Consider the following 16,323-nt stretch of genomic DNA (forward strand, 5'->3'; position numbering starts at 1 on the left):
GCTGGGGCGCCACCCCTGCGCTCCGCGCACACCCGGAAGCAGCCTAGTCCAGTGGAGCAGGGCGGGCGTGGGAATCCGGGCTGGGCCCAGGCCGCCAGGTTAGTGCAGAGAATGGGTGGGCTTTCCCGGGTGCCAGCAGAAACAGAGGCGGATCCCGGCTCAGGAGCGTGGGTGCAGCGCGGTTGTCACCCGCTGCTGCCCGGGCCAGCTGGTGGCGGTGGCCTATTGGGGTGTTTCCTTGGCAGGCGAAAGAGAGCGTACGGATGTTGGTACTAGCGTTCCTCATCCCAGCTAGGGTCTTTCGGTGGCGGCGGGGGGGCGGGTGGTCAAGTTCCTACTGGTGGGAAGGCGGGGCGGGGCTCGTTCTGACTTTGTCTGTGAGCAGAGACCTGTTCCCGCCCTAGCCAATTGCACTTGCGAAACCGCAGCACGAGGGTGGGCGCAACTGGAGGCTGGGCAGAGGGGCAGCTGACTAGGGGGACGCGCCAGGATGGATGCAGTTCTTGAGAGGCTCTGGCCACGGGCCTTTGCTGTCCACCCACCCGGAGGTGGAGCTGCCCCAGGACAGTTAGGCTATATTAATGGGACCCTGCGCCTGGTTGGCCTCTGGTAGTAGGGGCCTATTTTCTTTAGTTGGTACCCGCGTGTCCCTCTCAGTCTCAGCTCAGTGAAGAGTCTTCTTGACCCAGCCCGGCCCCGCCCTCAGAGAGGCGGACTGCGGGTGGATGACGCGCGCGGGGCTTCCCGAGGAGGGGCTTCTGTAGAACGACACGCAGGAAGAGGTTCCTCAGTGGATAACTCGAGCCAAGGGTCCCCGTCCTCGTCTCAATCCTATTATTTGACCCTCCAGACCTCCAGCCCAACCTGTTTGAATTCTCCCATTAGTCCACTAGTGAGTGTGATAGAACATCCCCCCCCTTCCTTCAGGTTTCCAGGGCCCACCCGCCCTGACAGTCCTGATGGGCAGACTCTGGCCCAGTCCCAGACCCCCACCGCTGCAACTTCCACATTCATGAGGTCAGCACCCTCAAGTCAGGGGGCTAAGAAGACATGGAAGAAGAAACGTTTCAGGGCAGGTTCCCACACTTTCCTTTCCTGCCCTCTGGGCACTCCCCCTGGGCTCCTCACTTTTGTCACTTGTCTTGTACTGCTCTTGGTCCCACTTATCACCTATAGAGTCTTACCCCGTTGTTTTTTTGGTTTTTTTTTGCTTCGAATTTATGTTGCTTTTTAATACAAAGCAAATATGTCTATTTTACATAAATTAGAATGTTGCTAAATACAATGAAAATACCCGCCCCCCAATCTCCTTCTCCACCCCCTGCAGAGGTAAATACTGCTAGCTAGCTTCCTGTTAATTTCCAGACTATTGCTTTGGATAAATACACAAGTATTAATATATTTTCTACCAAAAGGTTATGGGGGAGGGAGGCTCAAAATGCATGTCCCCTGTGCTCATACTGAGGGTGGGACGGACCATCATCAGGTCTGGGTGATGTTGGAGGGTCCCTGCCTGGCTAGTTACTTTCCCAGCTGTGGCTCTCAGGTTACGATCTGGGGGCAGATCTGAAATGCAACCTCTGTTTTGAGGTCAGGATTCCTACTCCCTAACCAACAAAGTCCAAGGGACCCTCTGGCCCCCCCCCCCCCCCACCTCCACACACACACACTGCTGAGGCTCCCTGTTCCTCATGTAAATGGATGCCAGCTGGGGCCATCCCATCTGTTCTGCCTACAGCAAAGACATCTTGGGTGCTTACAGCTGGGGCTCAGCACGCCCTCCTAGCCCACTGTATATAAATACAGACGAAGACGATCAGAGATAAAGAAGTGTGACTGGTGAGGCAGGAGGTGGGGTCTTGAGCCAATGTTTCTAGGAAAAGGGTAAGATGTTGCCCCAGGGAAGGTGGGGAGGAAGAATCATGCTGCACCATGCTGCCTCATGGGAATTCCCCATGCGCACCCCCCCCCCCCCCCGCCCCGGTCTAGGGCTAGGGTTTGGTCAGAAGATAGATGGAGGAGATACTAGCACCAAGGGGCCCTGGCTCTGTCTGGACAAGGAGGGAATCTGTAATAGAACAATTTGAGTTGTGTAAGACAAGAGCCCAGCTCCAAGGACTTTAGAACAAAAAAGGAATGATTTAGCTCACATAACTGAGTTCAGGGTGCAGCTAGAGCCAGGGGCATAGTATGGTTAGGCATGCATCTCTTCATCCCTTGGCTCTGTCTCCTTCTGTGTCAGTTTTATTCTCAGCCAGGCTCTTTCCAGGCAGTGGCAAAGGAGTCCTTATCCTTCCTTCCAGCTCAGCCCCATGGGAAGGGAAACTAATGTCTCTTTCTTATTGGTCCAGCCAAGGTTGCAGGTTGATTCTGATTCACCTGAATCCTATACCCAACTCTGAACTAATTATTTCAGGAAGGGGAGTGGAATATGAAGATTGGCCAGGCCTATTTCTCTCGCTCACACCTGGAGCTAGGGAGTGGGGTTAGCGCCCCCAACAGGCACATGGGTAGAAGAGGGAAGGCCCCAAAAGTTCAGCCAGGATTGGGGGAGGGAATCTGGGCACAGGTCAACACTAACAGGTATCCTTGGAAGTGAAGCCAGGAGGTATGGTAGGAATGCAGGTGAGAAAACCTAATGGGGGGGCTGTGGTCCCAAAGGGATACTCGGGGCTCAAGTTTAAGCTGAAGGCATACCAGGACATGGGTTCGGTTGGCTGTGGGGCATGGACACTGCCCAGGATAAGGATGTCTCCTATCAGCTTTGATAAGGGAGACATCCTGGCCTGAGGGCGGGGTGGGGGTTGGGGAGCAGAACTTCTCTGCCTCCACTGCAGTATAGTATCTCTCTTTTTCTGCCACTGTGACCCTGGGCTTTCTCTGAGAAGATAGTGGATGGACAGTACTCTCTCCAAGTCTGGGCTGAGCTGAGCTGGGCTGGGCTGTGCAGAGACAGAAGCACAAGGGGCTGCCTGTGGGATGATAAACTTCCCCTCACAAGTGTGCCAGCTGGGTGGGGACAGCTGGGCCATGCAGGACTGGACACTTGTCTCCAGGGCTGGGCTGGGGTGATCTGGATGCCTGTCTGTGTCTCCAGGAGGCAAGATGGCGAGTGGGCCAAATGGGCTCGAGGAGTGGGTGGGCAGCGCATACCTGTTTGTGGAGTCCTCGCTGGATAAAGTGGTCCTGTCTGATGCCTACGCTCACCCCCAGCAGAAGGTGGCGGTGTACAGGGCTCTGCGGACTGCGCTGGCAGGTGCGTGGGGGGGGGGGGTACTTGAAGAGGGAGGGGAACTTGGGCCTTTGTGGGCGGGGCCAGGGGCTGAGGCCCCACCTCCTGAACTCTGTGGGCCCCTTGCTTAACCACCGTGTTAAGGAAAAGATATGATGGGGTGGGGAGGAGGGGAGAGGGGTGCTTGGTTTCATAAGTCTGTCTTCTCTGTTTATGCATGTGTGCCCTTGGTTGTAGACATGTGTCCCCGTCTCTGTGTATGATCTACCTATATGTGCACTAACGCCCCTCCACCTGCTTGATGCCCTCTACTCACCAGACCAGCCAGCTCTCTGCTTTCTACTAATCGCCCATCTCTCTCTTTTCCTCTCTCACTGCAGCACTCCTTGCCCAAGACCCCTCCCTAGTACCTACCTTTCGGGGGAGCCCCCCTTTCCCTTCTCAGGGCAGAGGCCACAGGAAGCTGAAGCCGTTTGGGGGATCCGCTTCCTTCCCGGGCAGTGGGAGCCACAGTTGGTGGAGCCTGAAGACCTGAGACCTCTCCCTCCACTGTCCTGCCGGGTACCCACCCAGAAGGCTTGGCTGCCCTGGGCATACGCCCCTCTCTGTGCTGCAAAGCCTCTCCCTATGTCCCTTTTGCCCACCCTCATTTGAGGCTTCAACGATGGGGCTGGGGTGGCACCCATTCCGTCTTACGGTGCTCCCTGTGATAGGTTCTGGCTTTCATTTTGAGTTGTTGCTGTGTGCATGCCAGTTTTGTTTCCCAGCTGGGAGCTAGGAACAGGGAGGGAGTCTGCGCGGGCTTCACCCCACTACGGTCGCTTGGAGAGCGGCCTCGCATGGGGACCGCCTGTCGCCTGACTGTCCGCCTCCGCAGAGAGTGTTGGGAGTCCGGAGGTGCTGCAGATGCTCAAGATCCACCGCAGTGAACCGCAGCTGATTGTGCAGGTGCGTTTCTGCGGACGCCAGCCCTGCAGCCGCTTCCTGCGCGCTTATCGCGAGGGGGCGCTGCGCGCCGCGCTGCAAGGGTGCTTGGCAGCAGCACTCGCCCAGCATTCGGTGCCGTTGGAACTGGAGCTGCGCGCTGGCGTGGAGCGACTGGATACCTTGCTGACGGATGAAGAGCGCTGTTTGAGTTGCATCTTCGCCCAGAAGGTGCGGCTGGGCCAGGGCCAGGTTGGGGTGGGGCGGGGGATCCGCAGCTAACACACCTACCGACGACCCCCCACTGCCCTCCCTAGCCTGACCGGCTCCGGGACGACGAGCTCTCTGAGTTAGAGGATGCGCTCCGGAATCTGACATGCGGCTCAGGGGGCCAGGGTAGCGACGTGGAGGTCGCTCCGGTGCCCTCGCAGTCCCTGGATGCCTCTCTCTCAGACGAGAAGCCGCCGCCGCCATCTGGCCAGACTTTTCTGTTCCAGGGTCAGCCCATAGGTGAGGCGCGCTCAGAGGCGCAGGCAGGGTCACTGGGAAGATGGAGTTTGGGAAGGAGCAAGGTCTGGGCCGGGTAGTACCTGGGTGGGAATGGAGGGTACCGCTCCTGGTTTCCCGAGCTCATTCTGCTTCCCGCTCCCCCCGCAGTGAACCGGCCGCTGAGCCTGCAGGACCAACAGACGTTCGCGCGCTCAGTAGGCCTCAAGTGGCGCAAAGTGGGGCGCTCCTTGCAGCGAGGCTGTCGTGCGCTGCGGGACCCGGCGCTCGACTCACTGGCCTATGAGTACGAGCGCGACGGGCTGTACGAGCAGGCCTTCCAGCTGCTGCGGCGCTTCGTGCAGGCCGAGGGTCGCCGCGCCACGCTGCAGCGCCTGGTAGAGGCACTAGAGGAGAACGAGCTCACCAGCCTGGCAGAGGACTTGCTGGGCCTGGCGAATCCCGATGGCGGCCTGGCCTAGGCTGGGTACCAGAGAAAGGGACGAACGGCCAGTTGTCCAGCCCAGGTTTGGAGCACTTGGATGACCCTAGAGTCCCTTCTGCTGCTACTTCTGAGCTCTGTCCATCCATGGGACTCTGAGACCACACTTATAACCCCACTTAGCCGAACTGTTGGAGCTGCTGGGCAGTGTTGATTGCCTTCTTCAAGAGTTGGGCAAGCACCCACCATGCCTACTGGGGTGCCACTGGGGATTTGGCTCCAGATACTATGACAGAGACAGAGTGCATGGGTGACCTGCGGCAGCAGTCTGCCCACCCCAAATGAAGGGCTTCTGGCCAGCCCTTACCTCTTCATTCACTGAACAGGTAACTGCTCATTAAGCACTTGCTGTGTCCTAGTTATCATCCTGGTGCTGTAAATACTGTGGTGAACAAGATACATGAAACTGCCTGCCCCCAGTTCATACTCAGTGTCGGACTGCAGATATTAAGCAACTGTAATAAAATATCACCTGTTTTTTGATGTGAAAAATAGGGGTTAAGCTTCTGGGGAGAGATAGGAGTGTGAATAGGGGAGACGGTGGGGGTTTGAGAGAATGGCAACATTCTGGGCATAGCCAGCCTCAGGTGAGGTCTTGGGGAATGTTAGAAGAACAGGAAGTTTGGAATGGCTGCATCTAGGGGTGGGTGGGTTTGTAGAGAGACCAGACCAGTTGGTGAGTATGGGAGGCAGATAGCTTGGGGACTGGTGAGCCATTTTATAGTTTGGATTTTATACTGAGGCCAGTGAGAAGCATTTAGAGGGTTTGGGGAGTTAAGGTTGGGAGGCTGGTGAGGAGGGAGATGGGGAGGGAGGAGGATGGAGAGAGGGGAGAGGAGGAGAGAGAGGGTCTAGGCTAGGGCCCTGGCAGCAGAGATGGAGGGAAGGGATGAACACTAGGAGCAGTTTAGGATGAAAGATAGCAGGCCTAATGACACTGGATGAGGAGTGAGAGTGAAGGAGGACCTCAGGGTTTCAGCTTTTGTCAGCTAGATGGAGGGTGGGGTTGCCTGCTGAGATGGGGGCCCTCAATCTCCAGAACAACTCTCTGCCCATCTGGGTCCCGGATCAAACCCTTTGCTCACGGCACGCTTCAGGAATCCCCTAGCTGAACCATCCCTGTCCATCCAATCTGGCCTGCAGTGGCCCAGGCCTGCAGGAGGCTATGCTGATTTGGGGCACTAGGGACCAGGGGGCCCAAGAGGTGCCTCTGGGGTAACAGACTTAAGTGCTCACTGTGAAGTTAAAGCAGAGGGGGTTGACCCCCTGTCCTGTGTCCTAGTGGATAGATGGAGAGAGGGGGCAAAGGAGGACAGAGGGAAGAGTTCCAGACCGAGTTCCAGAAGACCTGGGGCAGTGCTCTTACTTCTGCTTATATGATGCTGGGCAAGTCACTTAACTCCCTGAAAGGCACTGTCCCCGCCTGGACATGAGCAATGAAAGCTGCTACCAGCGTTGTGAGAACTGAATGCCCTGTCTTTGGTGTGTGTGTGTGTGTGTGTGTGTGTGCACGCCCGCTGGAGGGTGGGGGTGGGGGAGCATAGAACCAGGAGTAGGGAGGCAGCCACGTGTCCGGGGCCATTTATAATTTATAGGCCCTGCCTGGTAGAACCAGGGCTGCTGGTGAGCTGAGGAGAGGCTCTTCCAAGATAGTCTGGGACAGTGGCCAAAGAGATGTCTAAGACGCTGGGCCTCAGGGATTTGGGACCCATCTGCCCCGGGCTCCTGCCAGCCAAGACCCTGTCCCACTCCGAAGAGGTGGGGGTGTGGAGCTTAACCAGAAAGGCTAATGTTTCTTCCTGCCCTCACGGAAAGGCAGATTTGGGGCATTTGAGCCCACACTGAGACCAGAACCCACCTTCTCAGACCTTCCCAGAGAGTTGCCTGTGGGGATTCTTCTCAGAGATTAGTCCCCACTTGGAGACAGCGCTCCCTGAGGCGCCAGGGCGGAGCTGAGCTCCAGATGTCCCGGCGCGCACAGCTGGAGGGTCACGTGGCAGCGGCCCCGGCCCCCCTTCCTGCCAACGCTGCATTTGGCCCAGGCCCGGTTCATGGCTGCCCTTGGGACCCTGCGCTGAGCCCCGGAGCCCTGGCGTCCGGGGCCGCGCCGCTCCCAAGGGACGAGAGTGAGTGTCGGGATCCCAAGGACGTGGTGGGCAGGGAGGGGTGGAAGGGATTCGGCTTCAGCGCGGGAAGGGCGGGTTGGGAATCGGGCCGAGGCCTCCCGGCCTTGAGGAACCGTCCTGGGCCGGGGTTGAGGGGTGGGAATTGGCTACTAGGAGGAACTTCCAGCCCCTTCAGGGTGCCCATCCCAGTGTTGGTGGGGGGGGGGGGTGGGGTGCCACGGCCCGGAGAAGGAAAACGCCGGAGGACGAATGGCTGGTAGCGGAGACCCTCGGCTTGTGGTCTCAGCCCCCTCCCCCTGGGGAGAGAGGGGCTGGGAGCCCCTACCAGCCGCTGGCTTTCGCGGCAGGGGCCCCTGACTGAGTTTCTCCGCAGGGGGCGGGGGCGTGAGCCACGCGGACATGAGGCGGAGGCTGCGCCTACGCGGGGACGCGTCGATCACGCTTCTCCTTGGCACCGCCCTCGGCCTCCTGCTCTACACACAGCGCGAGGGCGCGACCCTGACGACCAACGCACCCCGAGCGCAAGGGAAGGTAGAGGAAGCGCCTACTCCGGGACTCCGAGTCTTCCAGGCACGGGACGCGGACGCAGTCCCAGCCCCTCTGGTCTACGAAGGGGACACACCGGAGCCGCCCACACCCACGGGACCCTTTGACTTTGGCCGCTACCTACGCGCCAAGGACCAGCGGCGCTTCCCCTTGCTCATTAATCAGCCGCACAAATGCCGAGGAGATGGCGCACCTGAAGGTGGACCCGACTTGCTCATCGCCGTCAAGTCAGTGGCGGCGGACTTCGAGCGGCGCCAGGCCGTGCGCCAGACGTGGGGTGCTGAGGGCCGTGTGCAGGGGGCGCTCGTGCGCCGCGTGTTCTTGCTGGGCGTGCCCAGGAGCACGGGCACTGACAGGGCAGACGCCGAGGGGGAGGGCACGCGAACCCACTGGCCAGCCCTGCTGCGTGCCGAAAGCCGGGCATACGCGGACATCCTGCTCTGGGCTTTTGACGACACTTTCTTCAACCTAACGCTCAAAGAGATCCACTTTCTGGCCTGGGCCTCGGCCTACTGTCCCGAGGTGCGCTTCGTTTTTAAGGGCGACGCAGATGTGTTTGTGCACGTGGGAAACCTGCTGGAGTTCCTGGCGCCGCGGGACCCGGCGCAGGACCTGCTTGCGGGTGACGTGATTGTGCAGGCTCGGCCAATCCGCGCGCGGGCTAGCAAATACTACATCCCAGAGGCTGTGTATGGCTTGCCCGCCTACCCGGCCTACGCGGGTGGTGGTGGCTTTGTGCTTTCAGGGGTTACGCTGCGTCGCCTGGCCGGCGCCTGTGCACAGGTTGAGCTTTTCCCCATTGACGACGTCTTTCTAGGCATGTGTCTACAGCGCCTTCGGCTCACACCGGAACCTCACCCTGCTTTCCGCACATTTGGCATCCCTCGTCCTTCAGCCGCGCCGCACCTGCGCACCTTTGACCCCTGCTTTTACCGGGAGCTAGTTGTAGTGCACGGGCTCTCGGCGGCCGACATCTGGCTTATGTGGCGCCTGCTGAACGGGCCCCATGGCCCAGCCTGTGCGCGTCCTTGGCCTGCCGCTGCTGGCTCTTTCCGGTGGGACTCCTAGGTAACTTCATGGCCCCAAGATCCCCTTCATTCAGACCCAGGATAATTATTGCCGTGTATGTAATTCTCTCCCAGAGGCTGAAGAGTTCAAACTGTAGCCCCGTTTCACCAGGAATTGGCCTCCACAGGGCCCCAAGGAACTAAGATTGTGCTTGGCTCCTGCTGGCCTGGAACCATTCGAACAGTAGTCCTTTGAGACAGCCAGGGCTGAGGCCATAGAGCACCAGGCTCTGCCAAATAGGGACATGTTTGGTCCTCCTACTACCAAATAGGTTTTGGGGAGCTGGGATGGGTGGTGGTAAGAGGCTCACGTAATCTGACCCTAGTCCTTGGTTTGGAGGCCCTAGAATGCTGCAGATGCAGGTTTTTTTTTTTTTTTTGTTTTGTTTTTTCTTTTCTCCAAGGCTGGAGGAGGTGTGGGGGCCTGGCCTCGGTCCTCCAGGCAGGCATTTGGCTTCCCACCTGCGCCTCCAAATCAGATTTTCAGCCCTGGGCAGATCTTTAAATCTTCTGAGGTCTTTCCTGAAGCCAACCCCTCCTGGGCCCTGGTCTGGCTGGAACACCAGGGACAGAGGCACACAGGGACAGCTGAGTGCATGGTCCCACCTAGAGTCTCCCCACTGCAGAACTTTCACCCATACAACAATGCCAGTCTCCTACTAGAGGCTATGCTGCCCCACTCCAGAGGAGCCAAAGAACCTAAGATAAAGCTACCACCATAAAACTACCCATATTCTTCAACCACCCAGTTTCTCAAAAATCAACACCCCCATGTTTATTTTAGTACAAACATCCCAGCAACAGCACGTGGTAAGCTGCTGCTGAGGGCATAGGCCTTTATTGGAGGGGTATGGGCAGGGCATGAGGAAGGTTCCCCTATTCTAGGAGGATGGGAATAGTCCTGGCTGCCCCAACAGTGGGATGTAATGTGGGCTGGGGGGAGGGGGGGTCCTCCGGCCAGGCCACAGTCCAAATAGGAAGACACCAGTCAGTCACAAAGTTATGGGAGCGCCACACAAGCCTGGCTGTAACCCAGGAACCACTTAGGAGCCTGGGGCAGGTCCCCTGCACATTCATTGTTAAACTCTACAGGATGAGGCTGTACATGAGTTAATTACAAAAGAGTCATATTTACAAAAATATGTACACACATTTGAAAAACTCACAAAATTGTCATCTATGTATCACAAGTTGCTAGACCAAAATATTAAAAATGGGTAAAATTATACATTTCTCTTCTCAATTCTTTTCAAAAGGATTATTTTTAAAGCACATATGCTACTTTCCTTAGTAAGACCCATGTAAAGACTGAGCAGCCCAGCTTTCCTTGAGCCCCAGAGGCCTTGAACCATGAATGGGCCTGGCCAGGGGACACTGCCCAGGGTTGGGGCAAGAGAGCCAGCCCTCAGTGCAGAACAGAATGCTGAAACAACAAAAGGAGGAAGATGTCTTTGGCTAAAACTTTGGCATTAAATAAAAGAGGCAAACAGGATGGAAACATGCAGCCTGCCAGCCATGTTGGGGAAGAGTGGGGGCACAGGTGACCTTGAAGGCTGGCTCCAAGAGGGGTAGGAACAAGGCCTGGGCACATACCTAGATGGTAAAAAGTTGTGTTTCAACCAGTTGGGCGTGCCTACTGGGCCTGGTAGGGAGCGCGTGCAAGGAAGGAACAGGGAAGGGCAGGTGGGCCACGTTGGCCACAGCCAGCTCATCAAGTAACTAAAGTAGATGTAGTGCAAAAGTTGCAACCAAGTACTATGGACATGCTACCTGCTTGCCTTAAGGGTCACATGGCAACAATGGGCCAAAGGCAGGACCTCATCCTCGTCCTCGGTGCCTGTGACCTCAGCCACAGAAAGAGTCCCAACTTTTCCCAACGTGTGTGGGGCAGGGGAGAAAGAACCCTGCCTCCTTATGTGTTAGTCGAGGTCTCCTGGGTCCAGGTATCAAGGCTCAGAGTTTGTGCTTCTCTTTGCAGTCGGTGTCCTCTGTTGGCACCAGCAAGCCGAGGACAGACAGAGGAATATCTGGGCCTCTCACTCCATGGCAGAGCACCCAGTCTGAGCCCCACCTCAGAACATCACAACAGCCCTTCAACACTGGCAGGGTGTCCAAGAAAACCCACAGGGTGGCACATGGAAGCCTGCTGAATAGGATGCGATGCACATCTCCACAGGGCAGAGGGGCATGGGCGGTGATGTCCTTAGGGGAGCTCCGCTGTTCTCAGGTGGGCACCAGGCCTGGGGGGGCCATACAGGGTCACCGAGGCAATATGGTTATTCTGCATGACCTGGTGTGAGTAGAGGACAAGGAATCAAAGGGAAGGAGAAGAAGGGATGTAGGCAGGGCAGGCAATCATCCATAAAAACCACCAGTGAGGCTAGTACTGGGGCTGTGACTGCAGAGAAAGGATTTGAAGCAGCTCCTGTGCACAGTGGATTGTTCCATGTACAAAACACCTGCACACAGGGGTGGGCTGATCCCTAAACACCCCCAACTCATGTTAGAGCTCATCTCTGGCCCAGAAACTGCCTGCTCTTCATGGAATACATCAACTTCACTATACCTATTTATCCAGTCCTTCTGGAACTGCTTGGGGCCTACTGAAGTTATTTGGGTGTAGCAACCAAAAGAGAAAACAGGGACAGCCCATTCCTCTCCCAAGCCAGTGGGGCCTCTATAGACACTTACCCATAGCACATTCTTTCATATGGCATGCAAAGGTACCCAACACTCTTGTGGTGAGCCCCACTTGCCCCCTGGCATTTCCTCTCCTACTGTATTTACATTCTCAAATATGTGGGATCGCCACCACCTCTCACCTTGTTGGATACAGATCACTGCTTTAGCCTCCATGATCCCAAATTTCCCCAACATAGTTTCTGAACCCTTACTGTTGAATGTGGGTAGGTCAGATTCTTAGCAGACAGGGTTACTGTGGAAGGATTAACTCACCCAGCAGAGCCGTTAGGCCCTCCCCAACCTTTCTCCATCACTTGCCCATCCCTGGCATGGCCACCAGCCCCTTAACCCCCAGGGCTTACCTCAAAGATCATCCGCTGAAGACCAAAGCAGAATGTGGAGCCAAATGGGTTGGTGTTGTTTGGGGAGGAGGACCTGAGGCCAGGGAAGCCAGAATTAGAGGGGCAGACAAAAGCCGAGGCCAGGCAGGGCATCCAGTCCCTTTTGGGATGGGGGCTATTGTCCACTGGTCTCTCATGGCTTTATCTGTTTCCCACAAAGGCCCTTGAGGTCCCAAGGGTGGTGACAGGTCTTATTCAAGCTCTGAATCCTACACAGTCTAGTGGTACACAGAAGGTTATTACGAAGTTAGAGTGGCGTGGCAAGAAGTTAGGAAGGAGGAGCCACATGCAGCATGGCAACTGAGTACAAAGCTGTGGGCTGCAGCCTGTGAAACTCTGATGGGAAAAAAGAGTCCAGGGAAGCCAATGAAAAGTGCTTTACTTTCTGAATAACTAGGGGTGAAAGGGTCCCTCTATCTGGAGGTAGCTGGAGGGGGGCTATCACAGGGGGCAACCTCTCTAGTACAGGTAAACATGCAGAATAGCTGGCCCTGTTGTAATGTGCAGGGTGGGGGCAGGAAATAATGTCTGTGGCAACACTAGCAACTTCTGTCATTTCTAAGCCATAGGCACTGCTAGGCTTCCCTACCCCATCTGGGCTGTGAGGAGCAGGATGGGGTCATCAGAGACAGCAGCCTCCCGCTCACCTGTGTAGGACAACAGGCTTCTCCACAGGGTGGCCCAGGAGCTCTTGGATACTGTCCCACTGCAAAAGGGATGGGGGTGGCAAGAGCTTAGCAGAGACCTAACCATGCCTGTGACCAGTGGCTGGCCCATAGGATGTGGGCCCCAGACTGCTGGTGGGCTCACACCCACTTCATTTTGGGGCTACATCAGGTGGAAAAATATGAGCTCACCTTGCTGTAGGTTGTGCATGTTTCTGTCTGACCATCTGCATTTTCTGAAAAGAAACATAGGGTGGGTTGGTAGCTGGCCCAGCACACCTGTGACCCCAGCCCTAGGCGGAATCCAAACCTGGCCACCCTGTGCATTGGGGTTGGAGTACAGAGGGAAGGCAGATGGGCTATTTCAGAGTTCTTGGATGGAAGAGGGTAGTGAACCAGCAGATGGACAGCAGTCACAAGACTGACCTGGAAGCACCTGGATAATCATGTATAGGAAACTCCCCGTCAGAGACAACCAATCCCCACTCATCAATCCCATGGTCAAAGGAAAAGACCTTTAGAACCTTCAGGAGACTACAGACCAGAACAATACAGCCCCAGAACAAAGAGCCCAACCCAGAGGAGCTGAGGCTAAGGGCAAAGGCTCCATAAACCCAACCACTAGCATTTCGGTTTGGATCACGGTCTCTTCTCATCATGAGAGACTAACTCTCCAAAACACTTCCTTTACTCTGAAGATATTCACTACTTACCTTTCTTTATGGCTAGTGGGATCTTGAACTCACAGCGATGATAACTAGAGAGAGAAGTCAGATAGGTAAAGGCTGGGCCCCATGAGAGGCCTGACCCCCTGTGCATCTCAACCCTGCAACCCAGGAAAAACATAATGAATCTGTCCCCCAAAGCCCTGGCTCTGGGGTCTAAAGACCCTATCATCTTGGATAAGATACCAAGCTCTCTGAACCTATTTCCCTATTTGTAAAATGGGTACAAATGGAGAGATAAAAGGTATTGGACATTGTACCAGGAACAGAACAAACACTCAAGAAATGTCTGCTTCCCATAAAACTAAGAATTTAGGTACAAATTAGTGAGCATTCAAAGCCACAGCTCTCTTTTACTGGGAATTTTTAGTTCAAAGCTCATTTTTGGAGGGGCAGGTACAGGTATACTCACATGTTAAAATTATAATGCCCAGGGTAATTGGTGTGTAGGACAAACTTCTTCACTTTGTGTGTATTTGCGTCAAAGAGGATATCCTGGGATAGAAAACAAGGATTTCCAAGTAGGGAAAGTTACTGAGGTTGGGAAAGGACATGTCCAACTCAGAGATGGCCACTTCATAATAGAGATGCCTCTGGACAACAGCCTTCTGCCAAACAACAGTCAAGGGAGCAGCTGAGGCAAGCAGCCTTAACTGGACATTTTCAGTAAAGGAGGGGGACCCAATCATCTGTGGGTCTCCCATTCCAAACTTGGTAGCAGCAGGCCAAGCAGGTTTGTGGGCTACAGCTGCCAATGCTTGGGAACTCAAACCTATCATGGAGATCTTGCCTAACAAGCACTCGATTAAAAACTCTTGGCTTAAAGGTCACCAAGAAGATTCAGCGACCACCTGACTTTTCAGAGGCTCAAGGCATCTAATTACTCTGAATGCCATGACCGCAAGACCCTTCTGGCTTCCATTAGGCCCTCTCTGTGAGAATCAGTGACCCTGGGAAATGAAAATCCAGCCTCTGACCAGGACTCAGACTTGGAGTTGATGCTGCCTATCGAACACTCTCTCCTATTCACCACACCCTTCCCAGTTTCACACTCTGACAGCTGTTCAGGCCTGTGACCCCAGATTTCCCTCTGATTCCATTCCTACATTAGCTACATTAAGTCCTATTAGGGCCGGGCCATTTGTTCCATCTTTCTTGTCACTTATCATCACTGGTCCTTGACCTCAAGAGGTTCAGTTTACAAAGCACCATTCTCTCTGCCACTGTCCTACCTCAAGAGTTTATGAGCCTGCTGCCGTGCCCCTACTACCCCTGGCTCCTTTGGTTTTTATCCACATAGGCAGACCCAGTATCTCCTCTCTCCCTCTCCAGAATCTATCCTTTCTTTGCTGTTTCAGGAACTCAGGCCCTAGAAGGCTCAAAGGTTAGAAGAATCAAGGTCCAGGCCAACCCTGCCCTAAGAGATGTATCCTGCTAGGGCAGGGTTTACACAACTTCTCTCACACACATCCCATCTACTAGCAGGACTGTCAGCACTGACAGTGGCCACAAGCTCTGTTCAGCAGCCTACATCCAGAACACAGGGCCACAGCAATGCCTCTGGGGTGATCCCCTGCAAATACATAAGCACACCCCTACTTTTTAGTCTCCCTATTTTGTGACTCCAGAAGAGGGTCCTGTGTTCTACAAACAGGCAGATCCCAAAATAGGTTAATTGGGATGACTCCCACAGCCGCCACCTTTGCAGCACGCTTCCCTCAATAAAGAAGCCAAGACATACCAGGGAACCTGTGTTTCTAAGCAATCTTGGTGGCAGGGAAGGCCCACTTTGGGGTACCAATGCAAAGCAGCACTGGGCAAAGCCAGCTGGGGCTAGTTTTCCTGCTGCCAGGCATGGTTACAAGCTCCATGTGTACACAAAGGTATGCCCAGGTGCATGGTCCACCACCACAGAAATCCAACATTTCTCCCAGGAATCAGAACTTACCACTCCAAGAGTGAAGTAGTTAAAAAAGTAGTCATTGCACTTGGATGGAACTTGTTTGTGAGGGGAAGGAGAATGAATTTTCATCTGTTAGGAAAAAAATAAAATAAAATCCAACCCCTTAATACAGTTCTTGGATTAACTGAAAGTCTACAAATTGTGCTTTGTGTGTAACATTAAGCTATCAGGTGAGCAAGAGTGTCAGAGTCTCTGCTGCTAGTGCTGAATAACACTGAGCTTTGGTTGACTACAGACTAAGCCCTGGTGTCCAAGAAAAGGCAGGACAATCTGATCAACAGGATCAGACAAGAGCTTTCAATTTAATTCTTTGTCAACTGTAATAGAACAGGTTCTATGGAAAAATAACAATTTATATGTACTTGATATTAAGTTAATATTGATTAAAAAAGAAAAGTGGAGCTGGCTCAGTCAGTAGGTAGAGCATGTGACTCTTGACATTGGGGTTGCAAGTTAGAGCCCCATGTTGGGAGTAGTGTGTACTTAAAAAAAGAGAGAGACTGCCTTTTTGACTTTAGAAACACATTTCCCCTACCTTGTCTTCTGACTTATAGAAGACCTTGTGTGGAGAGCCAAGCATGCTAAGAACATCTTGGCAGGAATCACCAAAATACACTGAACGTTCAAATACCCGCATCTTGGCATCTGCTAATAGGCCAGGTCCACAACCTGCAGAGGAGAAGGGGGAGGTGGTCAGGTTCCCAGCCAGGGGACTGAGATGCTGCAGCCTAAGGCCCAGGGGCTCCCAGAGAGGCCACTTGCTGCATGCTGCATTATTAGCTCTGGCTGAGGGGCAAGACTGCATATAAGCGGAAATACCAAGTCATACAGCTTGTGATGTTATGAGAGATCACCATCTACTTGAAATAATCCCAGAGACTCATTCAATCCCACAAAAGTGATGTGGAGCTCTGGAAACTTTATTCAGTCACCAAATATTTACTTATTAACTACGATGGGATACACACTTTGTTAGATATTGAGGAAACATGCTGGGCAAAACA

At 54.5% G+C, this 16,323-nt stretch overlaps 3 protein-coding genes across 7 annotated transcripts in view; 2 read left to right on the plus strand and 1 right to left on the minus strand.

The window, feature by feature from the left end:
• The first annotated feature begins 1 nt into the window (after position 1).
• Positions 2 to 5,636, plus strand: TRADD (TNFRSF1A associated via death domain). Of its 2 annotated transcripts, none has more exons than XM_030298753.1 (5): positions 2 to 98; positions 3,098 to 3,256; positions 4,110 to 4,387; positions 4,474 to 4,666; positions 4,814 to 5,636. In XM_030298753.1, the coding sequence occupies exons 2-5, from the start codon at positions 3,106 to 3,108 to the stop codon at positions 5,122 to 5,124; spliced, it is 933 nt and encodes a 310-aa protein (XP_030154613.1). In that variant the 5' UTR covers positions 2 to 98; positions 3,098 to 3,105; the 3' UTR covers positions 5,125 to 5,636. The 2 variants fall into 2 exon arrangements, with proteins under 2 accessions (XP_030154613.1, XP_030154614.1); XM_030298754.1 differs by lacking the exon at positions 2 to 98 and adding an exon at positions 2,482 to 2,625.
• Positions 5,637 to 5,951: 315 nt separating this feature from the next.
• B3GNT9 (UDP-GlcNAc:betaGal beta-1,3-N-acetylglucosaminyltransferase 9) lies at positions 5,952 to 10,109 on the plus strand. Its single transcript, XM_032591487.1, has one exon. It carries the CDS (start codon positions 7,670 to 7,672, stop codon positions 8,882 to 8,884), a length of 1,215 nt encoding a protein of 404 aa, XP_032447378.1. The 5' UTR covers positions 5,952 to 7,669; the 3' UTR covers positions 8,885 to 10,109.
• Positions 9,644 to 16,323, minus strand: part of CE2H16orf70 (chromosome E2 C16orf70 homolog) — a 30,670-nt gene continuing 23,990 nt past the window's right edge. For all 4 annotated transcript variants that reach the window (XM_030298749.1, XM_030298747.2, XM_030298746.1 and 1 more), the window contains exons 10-17: positions 15,855 to 15,988; positions 15,305 to 15,388; positions 13,769 to 13,851; positions 13,345 to 13,388; positions 12,824 to 12,867; positions 12,614 to 12,672; positions 11,928 to 12,000; positions 9,644 to 11,173 (exon numbers count right to left, since the gene is read on the minus strand). In XM_030298749.1, the coding sequence (XP_030154609.1) occupies positions 11,087 to 11,173; positions 11,928 to 12,000; positions 12,614 to 12,672; positions 12,824 to 12,867; positions 13,345 to 13,388; positions 13,769 to 13,851; positions 15,305 to 15,388; positions 15,855 to 15,988 (608 nt within the window). In that variant the 3' untranslated portion in view covers positions 9,644 to 11,086. The remainder of the gene's footprint in view (positions 11,174 to 11,927; positions 12,001 to 12,613; positions 12,673 to 12,823; positions 12,868 to 13,344; positions 13,389 to 13,768; positions 13,852 to 15,304; positions 15,389 to 15,854; positions 15,989 to 16,323) is intronic.

Source organism: Lynx canadensis, chromosome E2 (genome assembly GCF_007474595.2).
Source record: "Lynx canadensis isolate LIC74 chromosome E2, mLynCan4.pri.v2, whole genome shotgun sequence".
Classification (NCBI taxonomy): domain Eukaryota; kingdom Metazoa; phylum Chordata; class Mammalia; order Carnivora; family Felidae; genus Lynx; species Lynx canadensis.